Source organism: Micromys minutus (genome assembly GCF_963924665.1).
Source record: "Micromys minutus genome assembly, chromosome: 4".
In the NCBI taxonomy this organism is placed as follows: Eukaryota; Metazoa; Chordata; class Mammalia; order Rodentia; family Muridae; genus Micromys; species Micromys minutus.
This window is the reverse complement of record NC_137973.1, coordinates 40,076,976-40,088,920: the sequence shown is the minus strand read 5'-3', so window position 1 is coordinate 40,088,920 and position 11,945 is coordinate 40,076,976. Positions and strand designations below refer to the sequence as shown.

The following is an 11,945-nucleotide window of genomic DNA, read 5'->3' as shown; positions in this document are numbered from 1 at the left end:
ATCTTTAATCTGTTTAAGTTTAGCTCCATTATGACAGGTCTTGTTTTTTTGGTTTTTTTTTTTTTTTTTGGTTTTTTGGGGGGGGGTTTTTTTGTTTTGTTTTGTTTTTTTCAGGTCTTGTTTTTTAAAAAAAGGGGAGGGGGAGAAGAGGGAGAGAGAGAGTTTGAAACAGGAACCCATATAACCCAGGCCGGCTTCAAATTCACTTTGTAGCTAAGGATGCCCTTGAACTCTAATCTTCTTACCTCCAACCACCATGTGCTGGGATTATTGGAGGCACATGTAGACTGCAGGACTATCTTTAAAGTGACAAACAGCAGCAGGATGTTTGTTACCTCCGCTACCTGGACAACTCATAAAGCTCCCTAAAGCCCAGTGGAAACAAGTTCTTGTTTCCGCCCAGGACAAAAGATGAATAAGAAACACTGATGTTCTTCCTCCCATTAGGATGAGAAAAAAAGAAATCTCAGAGGTTAGTTGGCTGTCATCTAAGTGATTAAAACCTTTCACATTGTCAGCTTCTAGGAAGTAGACACTGTAAGGTTTTGCTTCCACGGCCTTATAATTCCTCAGCAAACCTGTCAATGGATTTATGGGGATAGTGAGACATAGAAAAGTTTTAAATTATTAAGTACTTCTACAATGTTAATACACTCTTACTGTTCCACTGAGAGTCACTAGTCTTTGAAAGTCTTCTATCCACACACATTCCAACACTCTCCTACCCTGCACCCCTACATACACACGCGCGCACACACACACACACACACACACACACACACACACACGCACGCACGCACGCACGCACACACTCAAAATCTCAGACTTGAGGAAAAAGAAAAATGGGTCTGAATTGGACTTGATGGTGTCCTTGCTGTCAGCTCAACCTCAACCCCCGCCTGCCCCACTCTCCTCTGCTCCAGGCATTGTTCAGAGACACATCTCCCTCACTTGTCATCACAGTTCATAGTTTTCTGCTTCTTTGGTTCCAGGAGTCCAGACCTAGGGTGATCTGAGTCCTATGACCCTACCTCTACAGCAGCATATTCCTCGTGGACATTCCCAAAGCAGTTTGCCACACACGCACCCCGTGGGTCTTCCACCAACTGGTGCCCAGGAGGCGCAGCTCTCTGAATTGAGAGCCTCAGAGCCTCTAACTTCCACCAACTGGTGCCCAGGAGGCGCAGCTCTCTGAATTGAGAGCCTCAGAGCCTCTAACTTGACCGGTGTCCCGGACAATCTGCTGCGGCAGGCGGCAGGCGCATGCTCAGAGCTTCCCGCCGCTCCGTTCCCTTGGCAACATAGTACACAACGCTAAGCCTAGCACCCTGCAGGATGTGTTTCAGCAGAGCAGGTGAGGAGAGTAGCAGAGGACTACAGAATAGACAGCAGGAGAAGGGTAAGAGCAGGAGAGATGAACACGGAAGAAGTACCACTTGCTCCGCCGTTCCGTGGAGTTACACCTGCTTTACAATGTAAGAGTTGGCAGCATGGTCCATCTACCCTCATAATTCCCTCCACCCACGAGCTCACTTGGAGTTTCTTCTCTTAATCTTTAGGGAAGGTGAATAATTACTCCTTTGGATCGTGTCAAACGAGGAAACTCTTTCCTCACCACCATCCGCCAACCTGGCTGGGGAACGCGTTTCTCCCTCTTAGAGGATTCCCCCACACAGGTCCTGGGTGTTATGCAGCAACAGATGTGAGTATTCATCTCCCCTTGGGTGGGTTTTCTTTCTACAACAGGATGCATAGGTGTCCTGAGAGAAAAACTACTCAATGTGTGACTTTAATTCTGGTTCCCAATATAAGAAAGAGTACTAGCCAGCAGGCAACCCGCTGTAGAGTCAATGTGGAAAAAGTTCACCACTTTCCATCCCCCACTAAACGCAAGCCTGGTCTTCATATAACCCCTACTCTATCTTCACTTCCAGCAACCTCTTGAGCTGATGTCTGTTTCCTTCTGCTTAGTACAGTCCTCAGGCTGACTCTTCCATAAAAGTAAATTCAGTTGTTGGAGGCTCTAAATATGGAAGTCATTGAGATTCACAAAATTCATTTGCTTGTCTATCCAGTCACATCTTTTTGCAAAGCTACCCAATTGTTTGTTTAACTCTATGCTTTTGACGTTAAAAGAGTCAAGACAAGGTACGGGAGGGCAATGTCTTGCAGAGAAGTTTACGCATTCTGTATCCACTCACTTGAGGGTCCTTCTATGATTGTGTTACTGATGTTTTTCTTCTTTCTCCTCCCCTCCTTCCCTCTCTTCCTTCCACTGGAAGTGGAATGGTTTGGCATATAACCTATCGAAAGTCCCAACCAGTACAAGAGGGTATGCTATTGGAGCCAGGACATCCGCAAGGTTTAAGCCAGTCAGAAAGGTAATGTTCTGGGATTGGAAGGTGACCCACGTAGCAACAAGTAGATGATTGGGGTGGTGAGAGAAAAGCACTTCACTGAAGAAATGGACCCGGACAAGGTTTCAACAACCGAAAGTTCAAATATAGAATCTGTGTTTATATACATCACATTATCTTGTCACTTAAAGACCAAATTTCAACTTTTTATACTTTGTGGTATATGTGTCTGGCTAGATTTTAAGTCTAACTATGAGAAAAAAATTATCTCTCTCTACTGATAAAGTTCTGAGCCTAGAATGTACCAAGCAAATGTACTTCCACTGAGCTATAGCCCCTGGCTAAGTAAGATCCTAGTCTCTTGTTGGTGGATTTTGACATGGACAGTCAGGACTGGAGATACTAACTATAAAATCCTCCCAGTGGTAGACTGCACCAGCTTATGTTTATTCTTTATCCATACTAAGAAGTTTATTTCTGTATGCTGTGTATCATTACGCAGCTACACCACCCCTATACTAGATTTGTACCCGCCTACGTAAAAAGGATGAAAACGATTGTTTTGTTTACCTTACATCATTTGTGTCAAATTATATGTTATCAATATATGGATTATATCTTATTAGATATATGTATATCTAATCCACTAATCTTTTTGTGATTACAGGACGAGACACCATACCCAGGGATGTATCAGAAAGTTGATACTTTGAGTGAAAAACACAAAAAAAGTTTTGCTCCATTTAATGTCTTGATGCCTCGATTTAAGAGTGAAGCAAGGGATGACTCTTACCCTGGGTATGTCTCCTGCTTACTGTGCATTTCAAACAGAAACTACTGCTTACTGTGCATTTCAAAGGGAAGTAGGAAAAGAAGTATATAAAGCAGGAATTACATCCAAACTTTCCCAGATAAATCTTTAAAGATGCAATATCTTACTTCCCAGGTCTCTGATACTGTTTAATTGTAGAATCAGTTATTAATTCAATAGATATTTGCCAAGGTGTCAAGCAGTTTTGTAGCTTCCACAAATCATTCAATATACCCATCAAACGGGGATCCTGATCTTTCAGAGATTACATATTAGAACTAGCAAAAACAGGCACAAATACCCAAGAAAATACCAACAGAAGTAAGAATACTAACCACTTAATTTACTGGTCACACTACAACACTTCCAAGAGTGAAGTAGGCCAAGTGACAGTTATGTCAGGACAAGCATAAGCTCAGTTGTGCTCACGCCTGAACATGTGGTTGAGCTGGGGTTGTCCTACGGAGGCATTAGAACAGGAGATAGAGTGAGGAGCTGGAGGCTACTTTCTCTGAGGTTGGTAAGGAAAACACCCAGCAAGTACTATTCGATCTGAAATCCTAATGAATAGATTAAGTCATTCCTATGAGGGTGTGAAGACAGAGCCTCCCAAGTAGAAAGAACCGCAAGTGCAAAAACTTTAAATTGGGAAGGAATTTGATGAGATAGAAAAGGAAAGACATTATCATGGCTAGTGAGAAAGGAGGAAATATGAAGAGAAAAAGAGCAGACTATAGTATCAAAGCCTTGTGCAATAGTGAGCTTTAGTCTAGATATATATATAAATCCATTCAACATATGTAACTTCGAGGGAAATGGTTAAAGTCTCTCCTCGACTGACGAGATATCCAAGATCCAGAGAATATAAGTAACTTTTCCAAACTTGTGCTAAGGAAGTTCAAGTGTTAACCTTGACTCTGTATCTCCTCTAAACTATCCCTCACAATGGAGTCTGCAAGAGCATTCCAAACAAAGGCAGTCTAAAACTAATCTCATTGTCCAGAAAAGCAACTGGTTCTGATTTGCTTGTCCCTAGATTGTAGGTAGGTTGTTACTGAATATCTTTCACAGTGTTCAAATCTTGAGCACCACTAATTAGTCATCACAGTGGGTCTCTGATCACTCACTCTCCTGGTATCCTCTGGTCTGTCAGCTGAGGACACTGAGTTACAGAATATGCTTTTTCTTTTTTTTTTTAATTTCCTAAAAGGCTCCCAAACAAAAACAAAAATAGAAACAAAAAAATAGGGCCAAATAATTTTTATTTTCTTTTTTTATATTGGATATTTTATGTGTTTACATTTCAAATTATATTCCCTTTCCCCCCTCCCCCTCCCCCTGCTTCTATGAAGATGCTCCCACTCCCACCCACCCATGCCCACCTCATCACCCTGGCATTCCTCTACACTGGGGAAACAAATTCACAGCACCAAGGGCTTCTCCCATTGATGCCAGACAATGTCATCCTCTGCTGGTTGGTGGGTTAGTCCCTGGAAGCTCTGGGGTGTTTGGCTGGTTGATATTGTTGCTCCTCCTATTCTGTTGAAAACCCCTTCAGCTCCTTTAGTCCTTTCTCTAGCTCCTCCATTGGGGTCCCTGTGCTCAGTTTGATGGTTAGCTGCAAGCATCCTCATCTGTATTAGTAACGCCCTGGTAAAGGCACTCAGGAGACATCCATTTCAGGCTCCTGTCAGCATGCACTTCTTAGCCTCAGCAGTAGTGACTGAGTTTGGTGGCTGCATAAGGGATGGATTCCACAAGTGGGGCCGTCTCTGGATGACCTTTTCTTCAGTCACTGCTCCACTCTTTGTCCCTGTATTTCCTCCCATGAGTATAGTGTTCTCCCTTCTAGGGGAGAACATACTGGTCTTCACATATTGGTCTTCCTTCTTCTGAGCTTCATATGGTCTGCGAATTTTTTCTTAAACTAGAGTCTATCTTTACCCTGCTTGGATGTCAAGGATGGTTCTCTTTAACACTGGCAACATAATTAGAAAATACAATAACAGGGAAATGATGCTCGTGTTTGCCTGATATCAAAAGGTTAGTCTTTTTTTCCCAAAGACTGGTGAGATGTTTTGTTCAGTCATCAGCCATGATATCTACATTTACTTCTATTTATTTCTAGCCCTGGCACATACAATCCAGAGAAGAAGTCAGTCCCAAAAGTTACTTGGCCAATGAAATTTGGGTCTCCAGACTGGTCTCAGGTCCCATGTCTAGAAAAAAGGACTCTAAAAGCTGAGGTAATACAATGGGCCTTTAAAACACTGTTCTGTCTAGTACTATATACTATATCATTGATTCTTAACTAGAAGTCTGTAAGTGAAATTTAGAAAGTTCGTGAACCCCTGAAGTTTGTGTGTGTGTGTGTATGTGTGTGTGTGTGTGTGTGTGTGTGTGTGTGTGTGTATCTTTTTGGAGAGGTACATATCTGCATTAGCATTTTATAGATAATTATGACAAACAAAATATCATATACTATTTGTTCCTTGGATAAGGGAATAACTCCTCCAGATAATCCCTTAAACAAGAAAAAAAAAAATCCTATATAACATAGGGAGATGCTGAGACTAGTGATGATTAGGTGACAAAGCAGCTGCAATTCATATGTATAACTCCTGATCTACTGCTCTTTCTGACATATCGCATGTGAGTCAGATCACTGCAGAACTGGAGAGCATTCTGAGCAAGAATGTGGAAAGTGTTACTTGTCTTCAAACAAGAGTTCTGTTTTGGATTCCTTTATAATCTTTAGGGTTTTTTTTCCTATGACTCATTTTTTATCTTTAAAATAGAATTAATAACGCAATTTATCTGGCGTTGTTGTAAAAGTTAATAACTGAGATATATGGAAAATCATTTAATACAGTACATAAGAATATATACCTAGTATGGGTTGACATTATAATTCTAGATTATGGGTTTTTCCTAGTGGGATTGAAGATTGTATCTACAAATATTTGTTATATACCTAATATATAAATATATATGTTAGAACCTGTGGGTAACATAGTTAAAAATATAATATTTGCCTTCAAGATGCTGATTCTCAAAATGTTCCATATAGCCACTAATTCCTAGCATGATGAACACCAGAATATGATGTCCTCAGTTCACAAATGTTGAATTACTGTACCTCAATTATGACTGGGTCTGGCTTTACTTAGGCCACAGGATCAATAGGGTGAAGTTTCATTTCATGTAGCCAGGAAGATCAGAAGCAGAGGATTCACACGGAATGTTCTTTCATTGCAGCTGTCCACAGACAAGGACTTTAGAAAGCATCGGAATCGTGTGGCCTACTTCAGCCTGTATTACAAATGAGAAGTAGGCACTGTCTTCACATGCTCTCCTGAGCACAGAGTCTCCAGAATTGAAGACATAACTGCTCTTGTATTTCTGTGTTCCTGGTCCTTCTTGTCTGCCAATTTTGTGTCCATGGGAGAAACAGAAGCCTCATAGTACCCTCCAAATACATAAAGCCTGGTCAGGAATGTTCCTACTCTTTCTTTTTTTTTATAGTCTAATGGTCCCTGTTGGGTATCTAACCAGGTGGTTTTATTTTTGAGAAATATTTAGGGATCCCTTGACTACTACTACTAATTCTCAGGCATCTGTCTTGAATGTCCTATGATTAGCCTTGTAACTATATCTTAGCCCATATATGCTAAGTACTTAGATAAGATTGTACTCACAAAATATAGAAAATATTTAAATTATGTTTGAGGAGTTCTTCCAAACTTAAGAATTCTCTAGTATAGAATAGAAATTTCCAGGTTCTGTCCTTTCTTAGAATGACATAACACGCAAAGAATCCAAAAGTCTCATTACCCAATGACATCACTTGTTTAGCCTATGTACTGAATTCTTACTTAATATCAGGCAAAGGAAAGCATTGAGAATATACTAGAAATCAACATACACAACCTGAAGTCTTAGAGAAGTTCTACAAGGTGGCTAGTAGATTGGGTCTACCCAAAAGTCATCAAAATCTCCCAAACCAAAAAAAAAAAAAAAAAAAAAAAAACCCAGAACCAGATGGGTTTAGTGCAAAGTTCTAACAGACTTACAAAGAAGACCTAATATCAATACTCTTCAAACTATTCCACAAAACAGAAACAGAAGGAACACTACCCAATTCCTTTTAGAAAACCACAATTAAACATATACCTAAATCAGACAAGGATCCCACAAAGAAAGAGAACATCAGACCAATTTTCCATATGAATATTCATGCAAAAATACTCAATAAAATTCACACAAACCAAACCAAAGAACACATCAGAACGATCATCCATCATGACTAAGTAGTCTTCAACCCTGGGATGCAGGGATGGTTCAGTGTATGAATATCCATCAGTGTAATCCACTACATAAACAAACTTGAGGGCTAGAAAGATGGGCAGCAGTTAAGAGAACTGACTGCTCTTCCAGAGGTCCTGAGTTCAATTCTCAGCAACCACATGATGACTTACAACCATCTGTAATTAGATTTGATGCCCTCTTCTGGTGTGTCTGAAGACAGCAATAGTATACAGTGTATACATATACATACATCTATATATACATATTTTTAAAAAAAACCTCAAAGGAAAAAAAAACACACGATCATTTCATTAGATGCTGAGAAAGTATTGGAAAAAATTCAACACCCCCTCATGTTAAAAGTCTTAAAATGATTAGTAATTCAAGGTCAATACCTAAATAAAGTAAATGCAATATATAGCAGACCAGTAGCCAACATCAAACTAAATGGAGAGAAACTTGAAGCAATCACACTAAAATCAGGGACTAGACAAGGCTGCCCAGTTTCTCCCTAACTATTCAATATAGTACTTCAAGTCCTACCCAGCACAATTAGACAACAAAAGAAGATCAAAAGAATACCAGTTGGAAAGGAAGAAACCAAAATATCACTATTTGCAGATGATATACTTATGTCACCCCAAAAATTCAACCAGAGAACCCCTATACATGATAAAAAAAATTTCAGCAAACTGGCTAAATATAAAATTAACTCAAACAAATCAGTAGCCTTTCTCTACTCAAAGGATAAACAGGCTGAGAAAGAAATTAGGGAAACAAAATCCTTCACAATCATCACAAATAATATAAAATATGTTGGTATGACTCTAACCAAGCAAGTGAAAGATCTGTGTGACAAGAACTTCTAGTTTCTGAAGAAAGGAATAGAAGAACTCAGAAGATGGAAAGATCCCCCATGCTCGTGGATTGTCAGGATTAACATAGTAAAGGTGGCCATCTGGTCTAAAGCAATTTACATATTCAATGAAATCCCCATCAAAACCAACTCAATTCGTCGCCATAGAATTTGAAAGAACAATTTGCACATTCATTTAGAATAACAAAAAAAAAACCCACAGTAGCAAAAACTATTTTGAATAATAAAAGAACTTCTGGGGGGAATCATCATTCCTAAACCTAAACCTGTATTATAGAGCAATAGTGATAAAAAACTATATGGTATTAGTACAGATATGGGCAAGTAGATCAATGGAATAAAATTGAAGACCCAGAAATGAACCCACACACCTATGGTCACTTGATCTTTGACAAAGGGGCTAAAACCATCCAGTGGAAAAACACAGCATTTTAAAAAAATGGTGCTCATTCAACTGGAAGTCAGCATGTAGAAGAGTGCAAATCAATCCATTCTTATCTCCTTGTTCAAAGCTCAAGTCCAAGTGAATCAAGGACCTCCATATAAATTCAGTTACACTGAAACTAATAGAAATTGGGGAAAAGCCTTAAACACATCAGCACTGGGTAAAATTTCCTGAACAGAACACCAGTGGCTTATTCTTTAAGATCAAGAATTGATATATGGGACCTCATAAAATTGCAAAGCTTCTGTAAGTCAAAGGACACTGTCTATAGGACAAAACAGCAACCAACCAATTGGGAAAAGATCTTTACCAATCCTATATCTAATAGAGCACTAATATCCTATATATATAAAGAACTCAAGAAGTTAGACTCCATAGAATCAAATTACTCATTAAAAAATGGGGTACACAGCTAAACAAAGAATTCTCAACTGAGGAATATTGAATGATTGAGAAGCACCTAAAGAAATGTTCATCATCTTTAGTCATCAGGAAAATACAAATCAAAACAACCCTGAGATTCCACCTCACACCAGTCAGAATGGCTAAGATCAAGAATTCAGGTGACAGCACATGCTGTCAAGGATGTGGAGAAAGAGGGACACTCCTCCATTGGGGGTAGGATTGCAAGCTGGTACAACTACCCTGAAAATCAGTCTGGATGTTCCTCAGAAAATTGTACATAGTGCTACCTGAGTAACCATCTATACCTCTCCTGGACATATACCCAAAAAATGCCCCAACATATAACAAGGACACATGCTTTACTATGTTCATAGCAGCCTTATTTATAATAGCCAGAAGCTGGAAAGAACCCAAATGTCCTTCAATAGAGGAATGAATACAGACAATGTGGTACATTTACACAATGGAGTACTACTCTGCTAATAAAACCAATGACATCATGAAATTCTTAGGCATTTCCATGGGTGGAGCTAGAAAATATCATCCAGAATGAGATAACCAAATCACAAAATAACTCACATACTATGCAATCACTGATAAGTGGATATTAGCCTAAAAGCTTGGAATATCCAAAATACAATTCACAGACCATATGAAGCTCAAAAAGAAAGACCAAAGAGTGAATACTTCAGTCCTTCTTAAATGGAGAAAATAAAATATTCACAGGATGAAATATGGGGAAAAAGTATGGAGCAAAGACTGAAGAAAAGGCCATCCAGAGACTGCCCCACCTGGGGATCCATCCCATATACAGACACCAAACCCAGACACTATTGCCAACAAAAGCCTGATATAGCTGTTTCCTGAGAGGCTCTGCCAGATCATGACATATACAGAGGCAGATGCTCACAGTCAACCATTGGACTGAACATGGGATCCCCAATGGTGGAATTAGAGAAAGGACTGAAGGAACTAAAAGGGTTTGCAACCCTATAAGAATAACAACAATATCAAGACCTTCCCAGAGCTCTCAGGAACTAAACCTCCAACCAAAGAGTGCATGGAGGGATCTAATGTTCCAATGATATACGTAGCAGAGGATGGCCTTCTTGGACATCAGTGGGAGAAGAGGCCCTTGGTCTTGTGAAGGTTTGATGTCCTAGTGTAAGTTGAGTGCCAGGGAGGGGGGCAGGAATAGGTGGATAATTTGGAGAGCACCCTCATAGAAGTACCAGAGGAAGACACAACATGAAATAATATGACAAGATACAAGCTCCACAGTTCTCTCAGCTTCATAGGTTGTCATAGTGGGCCATCGAGGTTGCTCAATGGATAAGAGGGCCTGATGATCTGGGTGTGGTCCCACATGAAGAGCCTATATGTACGCATGTGCCTCGTGTGTGTGTGCACCTGGTGCCCAGAAACAAAAAGAGGGTATCCAATAGCCTGGTGCTAGAGTTACAACAGTTAGTCTGGGTGCATGGGGGGGGGGGTCCCATTCTCTAAAAGAATATCCAGTTCTCTTAACTGCTTGCCTATTCTTGCAGCCCACAAATAAATATTGTTCTTCCTATGGAGTTGCAATTCCCTTCAGCTACTTTAGTCCTTCCCTAGCTCTTCCATTTGAGGTCCTTGGGCTTAGTCTGATGGTTGGCTGTAAGTATCTACATCTGTGTTGGTCAGGTGCTGGTAGAATCTCAAAGGAGGATATCATTTGAAATGTAAACAAATAAAATGATTAATTTAAAAAATGATAGTTTTAAATCAATGTTTTGTTTTCTCAACATCCTCTTGAAGAGAAAGTAAATGGTTCTTTTTTTTTTTTTTTTTTTTTTTTACAGGAACAAATAAATTTTTCCAAGCAAAAAATTACCTTAGGAAAATTCACCTTCTCCCTTTTCCTCACAGCTCTCCCCTTTAGGATTGTGGGGAACCTTTCCAGAAGAGATAGATTCCAGCTCTGTCCCCGCCCCCCAGTGGTGTGTAGGTACTAGTGGAGAAGGAATCCCAAAATCTACACAGGGAAATATCACTGTAGACTCATCTCAAAGATGTTTCCAACCCAAAAATGAAGAGAATTCACCTTGAAAGAAGCTGACAACTGTATTGTTGAGATCATTTTAAGAATCCCAGGACAAGCTAGAGTAAGCACTCAGAAGTTAAAAGTACTTGCCACTCTTATAGATCCCCAGAGTTGGGTTTGCAGAACCCATGTCAGGCAGCTCACAACTACCTGTAACTCCGGTTCCAAGGAAGCCCCGAATGTGTGAAGCATTCACTCAAACAGGCACACATGCACACACACACACACACACACACACGCACGCACACACACACACACACACACACACACACACACAAGAACTGCAGAGCCTACAGGAAGATTCTCATGCTTCCAGTTTATTCAGAAAAAGAGATTAGGAGATGGCCCCATGGTGGCTTTGGTGCCAACTTTGCCCTAAAATGGTTTGTGAGTGGCAACATGAGGTAACTTCTGTTATATCACATAGAAGAAAAGACTTGTTTTTGCCACCAGGGGAGCACATGATCTTTGATTCATAACAGAATTTTCCAGGTTTTCTTTTTTTTTTTAAAGAGGGGAGTAAGAAGGACTATTGAGGTGACAAATGGCTCCCATCAGTAAGAATGAAGCCATTTTTAAAAATGAAAAGAGTATATCACAGGAACAGAACAGTAGAGCTGGAAAACCAATTTCACCCATCTTGGGAGTACATTCCTACC

General features: G+C 40.0%; 1 protein-coding gene across 1 annotated transcript; it reads left to right on the top strand.

Moving 5' to 3' along the window:
* Positions 1-1,414: 1,414 nt before the first annotated feature.
* On the top strand, positions 1,415-6,495 carry CIMAP3 (ciliary microtubule associated protein 3; the record flags this gene model as incomplete). The annotated part of the gene is made up of 6 exons (XM_080916013.1): positions 1,415-1,475; positions 1,560-1,702; positions 2,283-2,381; positions 3,025-3,155; positions 5,297-5,414; positions 6,427-6,495. The coding sequence occupies 6 exons, from the start codon at positions 1,415-1,417 to the stop codon at positions 6,493-6,495; spliced, it is 621 nt and encodes a 206-aa protein (XP_080772139.1).
* Positions 6,496-11,945: the final 5,450 nt, after the last annotated feature.